General features: G+C 38.4%; 8 protein-coding genes and 3 non-coding genes across 11 annotated transcripts; 2 read left to right on the plus strand and 9 right to left on the minus strand.

Moving 5' to 3' along the window:
- Positions 1–69: 69 nt before the first annotated feature.
- MAD3 (Mad3p) lies at positions 70–2,970 on the minus strand (the record flags this gene model as incomplete). The annotated part of the gene is made up of 1 exon (XM_022819578.1): positions 70–2,970. The coding sequence occupies one exon, from the start codon at positions 2,968–2,970 to the stop codon at positions 70–72; it is 2,901 nt and encodes a 966-aa protein (XP_022676130.1).
- A 352-nt stretch (positions 2,971–3,322) lies between these two features.
- On the minus strand, positions 3,323–5,509 carry VTC4 (Vtc4p; the record flags this gene model as incomplete). Its single annotated transcript, XM_022819579.1, has 1 exon — positions 3,323–5,509. One exon carries the CDS (start codon positions 5,507–5,509, stop codon positions 3,323–3,325), a length of 2,187 nt encoding a protein of 728 aa, XP_022676131.1.
- A 333-nt stretch (positions 5,510–5,842) lies between these two features.
- RPC17 (DNA-directed RNA polymerase III subunit RPC17) lies at positions 5,843–6,334 on the minus strand (the record flags this gene model as incomplete). Its single annotated transcript, XM_022819580.1, has 1 exon — positions 5,843–6,334. One exon carries the CDS (start codon positions 6,332–6,334, stop codon positions 5,843–5,845), a length of 492 nt encoding a protein of 163 aa, XP_022676132.1.
- A 374-nt stretch (positions 6,335–6,708) lies between these two features.
- On the minus strand, positions 6,709–8,088 carry CRH1 (transglycosylase; the record flags this gene model as incomplete). The annotated part of the gene is made up of 1 exon (XM_022819581.1): positions 6,709–8,088. One exon carries the CDS (start codon positions 8,086–8,088, stop codon positions 6,709–6,711), a length of 1,380 nt encoding a protein of 459 aa, XP_022676133.1.
- A 670-nt stretch (positions 8,089–8,758) lies between these two features.
- KLMA_R415 lies at positions 8,759–8,873 on the minus strand. The gene is made up of 2 exons: positions 8,837–8,873; positions 8,759–8,803 (listed from the first exon to the last, which is right to left on the minus strand). It is a non-coding gene; the product is annotated as a tRNA-Leu (tRNA).
- Positions 8,874–9,263: 390 nt separating this feature from the next.
- On the minus strand, positions 9,264–9,339 carry KLMA_R416. The gene has a single exon. It is a non-coding gene; the product is annotated as a tRNA-Val (tRNA).
- A 24-nt stretch (positions 9,340–9,363) lies between these two features.
- Positions 9,364–9,436, minus strand: KLMA_R417. Its single transcript has one exon. It is a non-coding gene; the product is annotated as a tRNA-His (tRNA).
- A 409-nt stretch (positions 9,437–9,845) lies between these two features.
- On the plus strand, positions 9,846–10,208 carry KLMA_40288 (uncharacterized protein; the record flags this gene model as incomplete). The annotated part of the gene is made up of 1 exon (XM_022819582.1): positions 9,846–10,208. One exon carries the CDS (start codon positions 9,846–9,848, stop codon positions 10,206–10,208), a length of 363 nt encoding a protein of 120 aa, XP_022676134.1.
- Positions 10,209–10,358: 150 nt separating this feature from the next.
- Positions 10,359–10,829, minus strand: APS1 (Aps1p; the record flags this gene model as incomplete). The annotated part of the gene is made up of 1 exon (XM_022819583.1): positions 10,359–10,829. The coding sequence occupies one exon, from the start codon at positions 10,827–10,829 to the stop codon at positions 10,359–10,361; it is 471 nt and encodes a 156-aa protein (XP_022676135.1).
- A 267-nt stretch (positions 10,830–11,096) lies between these two features.
- Positions 11,097–11,996, minus strand: DPH5 (diphthine synthase; the record flags this gene model as incomplete). Its single annotated transcript, XM_022819586.1, has 1 exon — positions 11,097–11,996. One exon carries the CDS (start codon positions 11,994–11,996, stop codon positions 11,097–11,099), a length of 900 nt encoding a protein of 299 aa, XP_022676136.1.
- A 351-nt stretch (positions 11,997–12,347) lies between these two features.
- Positions 12,348–14,129, plus strand: TAG1 (Tag1p; the record flags this gene model as incomplete). The annotated part of the gene is made up of 1 exon (XM_022819587.1): positions 12,348–14,129. The coding sequence occupies one exon, from the start codon at positions 12,348–12,350 to the stop codon at positions 14,127–14,129; it is 1,782 nt and encodes a 593-aa protein (XP_022676137.1).
- Positions 14,130–14,410: the final 281 nt, after the last annotated feature.

The following is a 14,410-nucleotide window of genomic DNA, read 5'->3' on the forward strand; positions in this document are numbered from 1 at the left end:
TATTACTTGTATATTATCTAAAATAAAAATGGTTTAATAGATCTTTTTCGTAAATGCAAAAAAGTTGGGTTATTTTCCGAGATGTTCAAGATCAGATTCAAGATTCAAGACGATATTTCGTAATTTCATTCCTGAGTCTCTCTCAAGGTATAATTCCATTCTTTCCCTATATGATCTGAGATCGCTTTTAAGAGTACTTCCATGGTTTCCACTATTGATTAATAAATCGAATAATGGACCCCAAATATCTTGTTGCCAATAACGTTTGAGAGAACTTTTAAGCTTGTATCTATCGTTTTGCACTTTGACTGTTTCGATATAGTGGCCAAACAACATACAAAAAATAACACCAGCAAGACCGTAGTAATCAGCTTCATAGCTCCAAGGGCGGTTCTCTCTCATCTCTGGACAATCTTGTTGATCAGTCTTCCAATTTGATTTGAACTTCGTACCCAGTGGGAACAAAGATAAGTCAAACGATCTACCAAAATCAATCAAATATATCCCCTTGCTATTCCATCCATTTTCTCCGTTGGCAAAATATTTACCCAAGTGAGACACTTTCTGAAATCTGATCATACAGTTATCAGGTTTTATATCACCATGAATTATACCCACATCATGAATACATTCTAGCACTCTCATGAGTTCGACTGTAATGAACATACAAAGACATTCATCCAAAGCACCACCATTTTTTTCCCTCTCCCAGTTAACAAGATCTAATATTGTGCCTTGGTTAGCATAATTTAAAACAAGATAGCTTTCGTCCTGAAAGCAATGTAAAGCACTGACATTAATGATTGATTTTAGTATATTCTCATCGGGTACTCTTCTTTCAATCTGCTTTAGTATATAAAATTCCCATACACTTGCAGGTTTTTCTACTTTCAACGCATTCAATTGGCCGGTACTTGATTCAGCGAGATAGACTGTCGCATAACCTCCTTCACCTAACTCTCGTCTAATACAGTATAGATCATTTGTCTTTTTAAAATCTACTATTGGATTCTTGTTCATATTTTTTGAGACTTTCTGTATTCTCTTTAATAGAGAACTCATTTTAAGTTGCTGCGAATACTCGTAATATGTCGGATAGGTGGCTAATGGTGGGTTTAAAGAGGCTAATAATTCCGTTCGAAGTTGTAAGCTTAACGGATTCTCTACTATCTGATATCTTGATGAGTTATCTAGTAGCCTTTGGGGTTGAGTAAGAAATGGAGATGATTCTGCTGTATTAATTGAGTTTATACTTTTCCTTCTTGATTCTTCTGTCATATCGTCCTCTTGAGAAATTACGCTTTTAAATGTTGATTCAGCTCTTTCTTGGATTGGTGTCATGTATTCCTGTAACTTACTCTTGTAAGCTGGCGTTGTAGATTCTACATCATTGTCTTTTGCAGGGGTAACGTTGTTACTATCCAATGAGCCAATTTTTTCTGATGGTTGCTTCACTTCGGTCAAATCATCGAGGTTCTTTGTACTGAGATCGTCCTGAAAATTTTCAAACATAGTGAACTTCCCTGTTGTTGTATCATCATGATCAGAATATAATTTTGTTTCATGATAACTCTGATTGAACATTGAGTACACTTCGTTCATAGCATCCTTTGAAAACATCGTAACCGTAGGAGATTTCGACTTTCCATCAGAATGACCAGTCATTCCATTTACTTCGACATCTCCTTTCAATGGTAGTATTGATGTAGTTGTAACCTTCTGATATTCGGGAGATTTTGGTTTTAATCCTTTCATCTTTAAAGGTGGAGTCCGTTCCGTAGTAGTCTCATCTAAACTATGTTTCAAACTTGAAGTTTTCTTTTTGGTATAACAGTTTTTAGCGATTGCTAAAACTTCTTCAAGACAATACTCTTCATTATCAGTAGGATACAATAGGTTAAAGTTTATTTGAACTTTTTCTGGCTTCCTACCGGGAACTTCTATAATTTTGTATACTGGGGAAGTTCTGCCGAGGTCATCTCTGAAAATTGGGATTCTGTCCACATCTCTCGGCAGATATTCATTAGATTGGTTTAGTGGGGCTATAACTGAACCAGACTTTAAGGGGATAGGCTTTATGCTATTCTCTTTATTCCGTTCTGTGAATGAGGGGATTGAGAAGTTATCACCATCAAACTTAAAGTTACTGGAACCTTGCTCAACATCATTTTTATCTGAAAATATTTGCAGTTTCCCGGTACCTGCTGACCTTTGGGAGCTATGAGACCTTTCTTCACTGGTATTTCCACTAATGCTATTATTATCGAAGTTTCCATTAATGCTCCTGTGGTTTCGTTGATGTACATCCATTATATATCTACCAAGCACAAGTTCACCTTGAATCTCAAAAGGTATAGAGTTCCTTTGTATATCTTGACCTACCAATCCACGGGTTTGCAGGATTTTTTCAATCTGCATCCTGAACCTTTTAAGTCGTACTAATGGTCTTGCTCCTTTCTCTATACCACGATCTACCAAATCGAGCGCATTTCCGAATGCGTCTCTATTTATTAATAGTTGAGCAAAACTTTCATAGAACAAAGTCAATTTGTCCCCAATCTTAAGCCTCATCATATAAACAAACATGTCCTTTTTCTCCTCGGGCCTTATAGCAAAAAATTCGATATACTGTAGCCATATTTTCACATATCTGACATCGTTTTTGTACGTGTCGATTGTTTTACAATACTCAATACACCTTTCTAATATTTCGGGTAGTCCTGATTGTCTAGTAGTAGGAGAAGGGTATGTGTCATGTATCCAATTAATGTATTCTATAAATACTTCTAATGGATCATCTAGTTCATCCAGGGTATCGTGAATACGCTTTTCAAACGAAAGCCTTATGTCGTAAGAGGTCTCCAATGGTTTCTTCATAGATTTCAGTAGCCTACTGGCAGACCTCCCTCCAGTTAACGAAACTATGTTTTCTTTATGTCCTTCCAATTCATCGAAGTGAATTGGAACCATTTCCACACTCTTTGCAGCAAGAGGAACCCTTTCTGAGTTTCCTAGGTTCTTTCGTTGATGTTTGTTTGTATTGAATAAGTTAGTGTGTACAATTTATTGTTTTTTGTAGATATCTCTGCATGTAGATCTTGAATTTGTAAACAATATAATATTGAAAATTAAAACATATACAGAATACAAAATACAGAATGAATAAAAATGGGCGAAAAGTGTCTTTAGAATTTTATCTACTTACATCTTGATTATAAAGTACATTATAGTTTATTATTAAATTTTGAATTTCAGGCACACCAGCATTGTGTTAAAATTACTATTTGTCTGCCTATGATTATTAGGTTTTCCTCTTCACACCTCATACAATGTTGCAGAAGAAGGTGAACAAGATTGATGCCATTAAAAAGGCGCAAATCATTGGAGGTCCATACTTATCTTCGTAGTCGATAGGACGTTTCATTCTAATGTTTACTACACGTTTGCAGTATGTGTATGTGCTCAACCAGATGGTGACAAGGGCGGTAATAAAGAAACCGATAGAAGCCACCATAGTAGTTGGTGTACCATACGTTAAGAAACTAGTTGAAACACCTCCTAAGACAAGACCAACTGAAACCCAAGATAGCAAGGTTCTTTCTGTGGCAAAGTAAACTTTTGGCTCGACACGTACAGGCACACAGATCGTTTTGCCTGGCGGAGCGCTCACATAAGAATCAAAGACTGTACCTTGAGGAACCTTGGATATCTGGTCACCATACAAGTAGTGGTCGATATGGTATACCAAAGTGTACCAATATTTAGTTACTGGATTAGAAGCTTGTCTAATCTTACGCAGAATTTCTGCGGCATTTTCAGATGAGTTAGATGGCACGTTGGCATTTTCAGTAATAGCACCATAATTAGGAGCAGAAGATACGCCTGTTGGCTGGCCAGCACCACGATTAACTGGAACATCACCGGCTGCCTCCTCAATATCGTAGGAGTTTGCTGGAGCTGCTAACTCTTCATCCTCGGTATCTTCGAACTCCTCATCATCTTCTCTTCCAGGTCTTGTGATGTTGATATTTGTTGGGATTGCAGGTTTTCTGATATCGACGTCCATCTGAGGTAGCCAAAATGGAATCAAGTTGACCTTGTCGTTGAGCAAAGTAGCTACACCATGAATGAACTTGGAGAACTTAGGAACCGGTTCAACCAAGTGGGAACCAACCAACTCTCTAACCCATTCAGGAGGTTCTTGACCCAATTGAGTTTGTAGCTTCACTTCTAGCACAGCATAAGGGAATCTACAAACATCCTTTTCTGGTAATTGGTTGAATGGCCAATCGACACCAATATCCATTCTCCTCCAATTACCGTTAGTTCTATCATTACCATCGAAGTTATCCTCTCTAACCATGGTTAGTTCAGTATCTAAAGAGATACGGACACGGGCATCACCAGGTAATTGGAACGCAGTTCTGTTGTAGAAACTTCTAACAACTGGTCTCAATTTTTTCTTCAACATGGTGTACTGTATCTCTGTAGCCAATGCTTCCAAACTCTCTATTTCCTGGATTGATTTTTTACCTTCGCGGCGCATCTTGGCGAAGGCTTGTTCAACGGTGTATTTCCCGTGCAAGAAATCGTTGACGTACTTCTCCTTCAAAGCGAAACGGGCCTTAACCGATTTTTCACCAGTCCAGTCTTCTCTATGGGTCTTACGTTCCACAAAGATTGTATCAGAGCCCATGCCACCATACCATCTTAATCTATGTGCTTCAGCGCCTTCATCCTTACGTAAACGACCGTAATATAGATCCAAGTCCTCGTTATCGTAATAGATAGAAGTAATGGCACTATCTTCTTTTTCAAATTCTTTATTGGTGTTGAAAACAAGAACAGGCAAGTGCTTCAAGATAATCAACTTCAATTCAGTGATATTATCTGGATGAACCCAGTACTTTGTAGTTTGTCTCACAAAGTTCTGTTGCTTACCACCTGCAGCAGAGTCACCCTTAACTGGGTTACCCCTAGTTCTAACAATGTCATAAAGCTGCGAAATCTTCACAACCAATTCATCGTAATTCTCTTTGAAAAATGGCTTGGCATTCATTCTCACCTGGAACACAGGTTTCAAGATAAACTTGGTGTTCTTATCGTGCTTTTTGATGATCTTTTGAAACCCAGTGTAATTCAACCTTGAAAACTTGGCCAAATCGTGCACATCAGCAATAATGTCAGACAATTCCTCCTCCAAAATTTGGAAATCCAAGTCCGTCACTGGTGTGTTGCTGTCTAAAGAATGAAAGGCAACAGAAACCTGCTCCTGTGCTTCCTTAACTCGACGCAAAACTTCGTTGTGCTTCACTTTGCAAAAAGTGTAAACCTTATCTAATTCAACCTCAAGCGACTCCAAAAACTGAGTCTCAAGCTCCTCAGACCACACACCATTGTTAGATTCCAAAGAATCCTCCAATTCAGCTTTCAAATCATCATAACTTATATAATAGTAGCTATACTCCCGAATTAAAGAGCGCTTCAAATGCTCCCCAAATTTCACCATCACAGAAACTCACGTACTAACTCACTCGTTCACTCGCTCACTCACTCGCCTATACTGAAGAGACCTCTACCTTGCCACACAGTACACCCTCTACCGTACCACAATGTCGCGTATTCTCAAGAGTACACCTTTTTCTCCTTTCTTTCCAAGCGTATATCCCTTTTATCTTTATGCAGGATGTACCTATCTTTTTACTTTGACTCCCATTAATATATACAGGTAAATTTGTCCAGCCTTTCTCAATATTAGAGAAAAATTATATCACGGTTGATACTATGTAATTATTTTTTTTTCAATATGTAATATTAATATTGGCATTTTATTATTTTTTTTTCAGTGTATGAGGCACGTGCGTTCGATGGCCTCTAGTAACGAGGTCACCTGACCTTCATCAAGTCTGGATTCGCACTCTTCGACGATGCTGTATAAATGGACAAGGTTTGTGGGGAGTTGGTTGACTATTTGCAACTTTTCTGCCTTGTATAGTGGGTAATGATTGAGCTGCTGCATGAGTTCTGTGAACTGCTGGGTGGTGAGATGCAGGAGGGTTGATTTTGGTTTTGGTTTTGGTTTTTCTGCTTGTGCTTCTTGTTCTTGATCTTCCTGTTCTTCTTGTTCTTCTGGAGCCGGTGTCGATCGCTGGGTAAGATATCTTACTGTGTCTCTTGTTATCATCTGTAGCTCTGGATGGTAGTATGGTTTAGCATGTTTGTTTTTCCTGTCTCTGGAATCGGAGGTCCATCTATGCTCTTTCTGGAGAGATACCAGGAATTGGAGAGCCTCGTAGTCGCTCATAAAAGCGTTTCTTTCTTCTAGTATCCGCATTTGTGTTTGTGAAAGTGTGTATTTATGCAAGTTTGGGGCGGTTGGGGACTAGGATGTTCTTGCTTGCTTGATTGCTAAGGGTCGTGTTTGTCTATTTGATCGATGCGATGCGATGAGTTTTTCAATGCAGTTGTACGGTTTCGAAGCGTGTTAAGGCAGATAGCTGGGATCGTCATGAAAGTTGAAAAAATGACCGTCGATGATGATTTTCAATTCGAGCGATGCCCTTGCAATTGATGCCCTATATACGACTCATCTGCCATAACACGGTTGGCGACGGTGACTGTTTGTAACGCTCGTAGTGTTTTGATATGTATTAAGTTGTACATGCACATATGCTATATACGGTTGTTTTTAAGTTGTTGCTGATTAGATTATAAGAGTAGCGCTGCTGGGATGAATGCAAGGAGTTGAGGAAGAGTTTGTGCAGCGCCGTTGGTGTCCGACGTTTTGAGTGAACTGGAAGCTGCGGACTTGGTTGATGACACTGTTGCGTTTGCACTTTGAGAGGACAGTGGAGCAGCAGTGGTTGTGTCAGCAGAAAGTGTTTCAGTCTTTTCGTCTGCAGCAAGAGTTGAAGTGACCAAGGTGCTCGAAGTATTAAGAGCGCTGGTTCTAGATGCACTAATGCTGTTATTGATTGAGACGAGCGAACTTGTGCTGGAAGTTAGCTTTGATGTGATCTGGGTTGCGTTCACAGTAGTTGTGGTGACATTTTGTGATAAAGAAGACGATACTGAGGTTGAAGTGCTAGATGCAGTCTTCTTTTCGGAAGAAGAAGAAGTAGTCGTAGTAGCAGTCGTCTTGGAGGACGAGGTAGCGGACGCGGATGATGCAGAAGATGTAGAAGATTCAGAAGCAGATGATGATGATGATGATGATCCTTCAGAATCTGCTACAGTTCCTCCGTTAACGAGTTTGTCGAAGTCTGCGACTGCGTCGTCGTATCTGCCGTATACCTTACCATCCTTGGCTTCAATAGAATCCGAAGTACCTTCAGTCCCTGAATATGAGTACTCAGAACCGGTAGAATAATCAACGGCAACCAAGTCCTTCACAAACATGCTGAACGGAGCTTTAGTGTAATCAGTGACACCACCGGCCCACTCGATAGTACCAGGTTGATTGTCTGGATCACCACCAGCCCAGTTACCAATGAAGATACGCATTGGAGACTGTGGGTAGCCTTGTCCGTTATCGCTTGTAATGGTTCTCACCAAAGCACTATCAACATAAATATCAATTTGGTCCTTGGTCCAGTCAATAGTGTAGTTGTGGTACTTTCCTTGTGGATCATCGACACCGTGGAATTGACCACGGTCGTAAGAACCGGTAACACCCTTGGAGAAGAAATTTGTTTGAACTTGCGTGATATCCGTACCAGTCCATTCAATGTCAATTTCATCCAAATCATCACTCTGCAGGTAGAAGGAAGAAATAATACCTTGTCCGGGAGCAGCCTTGATTATAGCTTGCACCTTACCGAACATCAGGTAGAAGTCGGATACCACACTTGGGTTGTCAAATCTCTTTGCAATAGTCATCTCAGCACCATTGTCAGAATAAGTAATATTACCTGCCTTGGCATATCTTGGAAAATGCGATGATTCCTCGGTGAATGGAACCGATATAGAACCTCCCAAAGCTGGATCTGGGCTACATGAGCTGTTCTTCAGTGGATTACATGCTGCCTCCTGGGCATATGCAACAGAAGATGATAAGGCAATAGCACTTGCGATGCACGAATATCTCATTTGTGTGCGACTAACAGATCGTTGATTGTATGCTGGTCTGAGAATATACTAGTACTACTGCTACATAAGTACGGACATTAGATATAATGAAGATCTGATGCAGACGTTAAAGACGCTCTGGATGACAATTGAAGCAATAACCTCACTTATTTATATATTCTTGCAATATATTCACCAAAGCCTCCAGGTGGGGCTCTGCTACATCCAGCCGATCGATGTAACATCTACATGCTGTGCTCTCACGGCATTACAGGCATTGACACATCGCAGTCTAAATTAAATTAAACGCTGGTCAAAAAAATATTCGTGGGTTCCTGCGAATCTTTAAGTCACGGTTCGCCAAAAAATCTATTTTCAGTTTCGCAGATTCGTTTCATATACGCAAGAGGTACACCAAAACGGATGAAAGCCGCATCTATACTTAATATAGTAATAAAAACCCAGATTAGAAGTGAGAGGAACAGTTGTGCGGGTTTTTTCTAGCTTGAAGGCTTTGATAGATTTGCTCAACAGACTTAATTCGAGCTCTGGATAGCTGCCTACGAGGGTGAATTAGCAGGGTTGTGCTCAACACAGCTTTATTGTTTCTTTTTTTTATAAATGTGCCTAAAAATAAACTTACATCCTACTTCTTGCTGCCATTGACAATGAGGAAGAGGGAAAAAAATAATGGTTGCGAAGAGATTCGAACTCTTGCATCTTACGATACCTGAGTGTTCCCAATTTTCATTGGTTAAGATTAGATATCTTGAATCAGGCGCCTTAGACCGCTCGGCCACACAACCGTATTTGTTGAAGGAAAGGTCTGTACAAACTGTTATACTTCTCATGCATAATGTTGTGCTTCCTGATTCAATATAGTTAAAAAAAATTAAAAATAGTTCTTTTTACAGAAAGACGACGTTAAGCTTCTTATGTGTAAGCACATGTTTCTAAAATAGTTTGGGATCGTTATTTGAATATCTTAAACGTACCATTATGCATTGGTAATAGGTCAGTTAGTTACTCTTTTTCGTTGTACAATGTATTTTAATTATTTAACTTTGAAAGGTAATTTTTGGTGCCTAATCTCTAACTTTAAATGGGCAGATACAATAATTTCTTGAAAGAGTAAAAAATTAAGCTGAACCCAGCATTTAATTAATTAACAAAAAAAAAGATAATCATAACGTCCAATGATTTCGCCCAGGATCGAACTGGGGACGTTCTGCGTGTTAAGCAGATGCCATAACCGACTAGACCACGAAACCAAATGAAAATCTGTTATGTTATCAAGTGCCACCTCCAGGAATCGAACCTGGGTTTCATCGGCCACAACGATGTGTAATAACCCCTATACTAAGATGGCTTATAACTTTTGATGTTTCGTTTTGCTTCGGGACGGAAGTAGAGGTACGGTGAATAGCACGGAATTCTTAAGAAACAACACCCAAATTAATAGATACGTTTATTCTCTCTTTACTGGAATAGTTTTTCCGGTTTTCTTTTTGGCACCTTGATTACATCAGAGCGAGAGTGATATGTGCGGTTGAAGCAAAAAACGATTCTTTGTAATCCCGGAACCTCATCGGTAGAGAATACATATCTAAGTATAACTATAATAAATAGCTGTGGACTATTTTCAAAGGCATAACAGCTCTTATAGAAGCTAACAACTACACTAATCCCTAGCCTTTGTAGAACCTGATTTGTATTAGGACAGTCCAGGCCAGCTATCATTCAGTGTGCGTTTGTTATATACTGAGATTAACAGAATGATGATTTGGAAGAGAAGTATTATTGGTCAGTTGAACACTGGCAGATTGGCATTTTCACACATTAGACAATTCCATGCAAGCTCACCGGCGTTATATAAAAAGTGGAATGAGTTGAAGAAAGATGACAAACAGGAATTCATCAAGAACTTTGTTTCACTGTACAAGGAAAAACACCCTTGTAGTAAGAGTAACGTCATGTACCGGGCGTTGGCGAGCGAAATGGATGAATATAATGATACCCCTTATGTTTTTGGTGTGTTATACAATGAAATCAGGGCTGTAGAAAAGGGCGAGTCCACAGACAACCAAAAGGGAGTCGGTCCAATGGGTGACCCAGACTTCGTTAAGTTATTATACAAATAATTGCAGTACTACGTAAATATCTCTAGAGTAGCCTCCGGACTCGAATAAGTAGCATAAAATGAAATAAATGCCCCAAATATTCTTAAATGAAAGACATCTCTTCTGATGGCTAAAAAAATAAACCAGATAACTGCTATTGATCATATCGCATCAGCTTAAAACTCTATCAAGGTCATCATTTGATTCAATTGCATCCATTGAGGCAACTGCATGAATAACTTCCTCTTTACTTGTTTCTATTATTGATCCATCACACATTATCATTTCATCCAATATACTGTACGCCTTACTGAAGTTGAATATGATGTCCAATTCACAGACATTCCCAAAGTATTTATCCATAGTTTCCACGAATCTATGTATGATCTCTAAAGTCAAAAGCTCATTATCTGATTCTGAATCTATACCTGCAATGAAGTATAAACTAGCATACCTTTTGTAGACAACTTTATGGTCTTGATACTCCAGAATATTGCACATTTTCGATTTTCTGGAAAGTACAGTTGTTGTCACTTCCCTTAGTATTTGTGTCTTCTGTTTTGGATCTAATGTTTGAAACCATCTGATCAATCTTGTCTTCCCCTGTCTAGAAGCTAAAAGCATATACTTTATCTGCGACATGTCGTAAGAGTTCTTGATTCAGTGTTTTCACTTCAGTTCTCAAAGGGTGGGAGGTACAATCGTTTAATAGAGCACTTTCTATTGTACTGATCTGCTCAATCCTCTACGTGCACGATAGTTAGCTGTTACCGTTATTTCACGTTAAATTTATCACGTTTGATACATATGTGTACTATTTCAGACATATGAATATCTAAATGGTACTATTTATAAAATCATGTTAAACGGTTATTTGATGATGGGGTAATTATACAAAGAGAAGGTATTCTACTCTTCCAGGTCTTCTTCCGGTGGCACCCATGGTGCTGGCTTGAAGTATTCTTGGTCTTTCAAGACATCTTCCTTGAACTTCTCTTTATCATCGCAGAATTCGAGTAAGTATTCAATTTCCAATTCGTGTGTTTGTCTACCTAGGATCACTAAAGAATGCAATGGCTCTCCAGAGTCATACTCTGCTAATTCCTTGATTGTTCCTGCCTTAAAGGATTGAGTTGCGGACCCTAATCTCGAAATGGCAACACATGGAGTGTCTGGAGTGTAAGCCTTGGTTCCTCTTGTTTCTTCAATTTCCAACAACTGCTCACAACACTGAGCAATACTCATGTATCTTGGTGGCTCATAAATTAGCCTACCACGAGCCATATTTTCTATGCTTTGCTCCTTAACTTTGATATCCAACAAAACTAGGGTATGTAATCCAATCTTTCTGTTTTCCCACACCTTATCATACCAGGAATCGGGTCTCCAACTATCGGTGAAGAACACCATGGAAATAGTTTGACCAAAGTTATATAGCTGTAGACCGCATGATCCAACAGCGTTCATAACAGATGCATTATGTATAACTTCAACTGTGATCTTTCTTTGCTTAGCACGTAGAACAAGGTCCGTGTGGGTGGTTGCACCAAAAACATCACCTACAACCAAAAATGCAACATCCTCTTTGTCTGCATCACGTAAGATTTCTTCAGCACCTGATTCAACGAGTTCCCTATCAGCAAGAATAACTTTCTTACCGTAGAATTCTTCAAGTTCTTCTAGTGATGCTGTCATCAAAATGGATGTATAATGCTCCAAATAAACTCTAGAACATTGTTTGATAGCATTTAGACCTCTAACAGTTATGTCTGTCTCGTAAGAGAGACCCAACCCAATAAAATATAGCATTAATCAATGTTTTGAAGTTCGGTTGTTCACGTATTGCTTAACTAATTGGCTGTCAAAAAATGATCAACCAAATGTTCATCAAACTCGTTACGGCATTGATGAGCTTGAGATGACTTGCTTAAAATTTTCAACAGAATATGAGGTTATGTAATCCTACTGACATAAAAAAAAAAATCAAGGATCCTAGCTCATCTCCACTGAGAAGATTAAGGATCACTTAGACTTAGCTCAAAGCTAAGAAGTTAGGGAATCAACAAGGTTCTTCTTCCACCAACGTCATCAAAGGAAGTATTCGAGACTTATTTATAATAAGTTTTTATTATAACCTCTTCTTTAAAGCAGTCCCAAACAATGACGGATAGCGAAAGACAACCGCTATTACAAGAGCCAAATCAGGGAGAAAGAGATATTGCAATAGAAACAGAGGGAGTGACCAAAGCCAAACATGAAAAAACATATTGGAACCGAGTCAGAATATTACTCTTCGGAATAGGTCTCATAGTAGTTGGACTTATATTTTTCGTACTGGTTTATGTTACACGTGTGGTACCCAATGATGAATCCTTCAAAGAATATGCAGGAAACATAACGAATGTGGACGTTCAAGATGTGTCTTTTGATGGATGGACGCATATAAATAAGCAAAGATATTATAAGATAAAGTTGCAAAGCTCTGTGTGGTTGGATTACGAAGCAGGCTCATCTATCTCAGATAGTCAGAAGCAGATTGCTTCCTTCTTAGGTGGTAAAATCGCCAGAGAAGTCTGTTTTGACTTAAACAAACTTGATACATATCAACAAGAGAACGACACAACTCAAATATCATTGGGATCTATTATTATTCCAGAGACAGTCTGTATTGATTTGAGACATAATAAAACTACGGATCTAGATTTATTGGTTTTGATCAAGCCAAACACTGATAAATTAATCCCAATATTAAAACAAATATGGGAAAAGAAATACGAAGGACTTAATATCTGGAGTAGTGTTAACCTAGATCTTAAGAAAAAAATATTTTCACGCGAATTTGTTTTATGGAAATTCAACCAAGTTCACCTTTACTGGCAAGATTTTGGAATTTGGGAGAGATTACTCACATCGCTTAGGCATCTCTCCGAAAATATTAACGACACAGTCGAACAAATTGAAATAAATGACATTACACTGAAGGAGCTGAAAAATGGTTATGAAGTGTATTGCAGTGTAGGAGTTCCGAACCCATTACCAGAATCACATATCAATTTATCTCCTGAAGTGATTTTGGCGCCTCAAATTCAATGGTACCCCACTTTGCCTGGCTGTCTCAAAAATGAAGGTATAGAACTAGAGAACGTCATTATATCTAGTCCGGAATTAGACTGGAATTCAATGCTAAGTGATTTCGTTAATTTGACGATAAAAGCCAACCTGATAGGAGAACTACCGGATGATTTTTTAAACCACGTTTGTTCTTCAGACGATTCGAACATCATAACCCCAATGTCCAAGTTCCTCAGTAACCTTCTAGATCCAAAAAGTCTAATAGATATGAAAATAGAATGTTCAAGTTTGGAAAAGCCAAGTAAATCCAAAGCCATTCTTGAAGACTACGATATAATACGCCCTTTCCTTGACACTTCTTTTTCCTTGAATTACACTGTTAATATAGATGATATTGTACAAGAAGTCAATACGAGAGGTATAAAGCTAGAATGGTCTACTGACTTTCTTGGTCGCCGGCGGCTCAATATCAAAGGAAAAATTGTGGCAAAAGTCCAAATACCTTTTTACCAGGTAAAAGAGGACACAACATTGTCAATGGAAAGAATTAAAGGTCACACAAAATTATACCATAATGACGTCCATATGCTCACCGTTCCATTAGATTATTGGACTAACTGTTCTAGCCAAGTTATATTAGATGAATCTGATCCTACAAAATCATACTTTGATGTGTCTTTTGATATTGATAATGACCAAGTCATTGTGGAAGATACTTTAGAGTTAACACATTGCATCAATGAGATTGTGTTCAAGGGTGAATCACTAATCTTTTTGAAGGGAAAATTAGATTTGATGGTGACAACGAGCATAGGTGACATAGTTTTATTAAAGTTACCGGGAGAAGGTTCCACCATAGTTAGGGCTTAATCCTCTCATGGTGATGTTTCAATCTCTTAAAATACTTATCTAATAGCGACATCATACCTTCTCATATTTATGTCTATATCCTCTACAATTAAATAAAAAAAATACCATGATATGCTAATAAAATGTCTTACTTTAGCGCTTCATAAGAACAGCTCTTAAAGTTGGACAACTATCCAGTTAACCAATTTCCTGTTTTCCTATAATTTTTCAACTGATGCACATGATTCACACTATAGCCATATTTTTCAACCTGGAAAATCTCCGGAAAAGCATTCTAACAA

Source organism: Kluyveromyces marxianus, chromosome 4, assembly GCF_001417885.1.
Source record: "Kluyveromyces marxianus DMKU3-1042 DNA, complete genome, chromosome 4".
In the NCBI taxonomy this organism is placed as follows: Eukaryota; Fungi; Ascomycota; class Saccharomycetes; order Saccharomycetales; family Saccharomycetaceae; genus Kluyveromyces; species Kluyveromyces marxianus.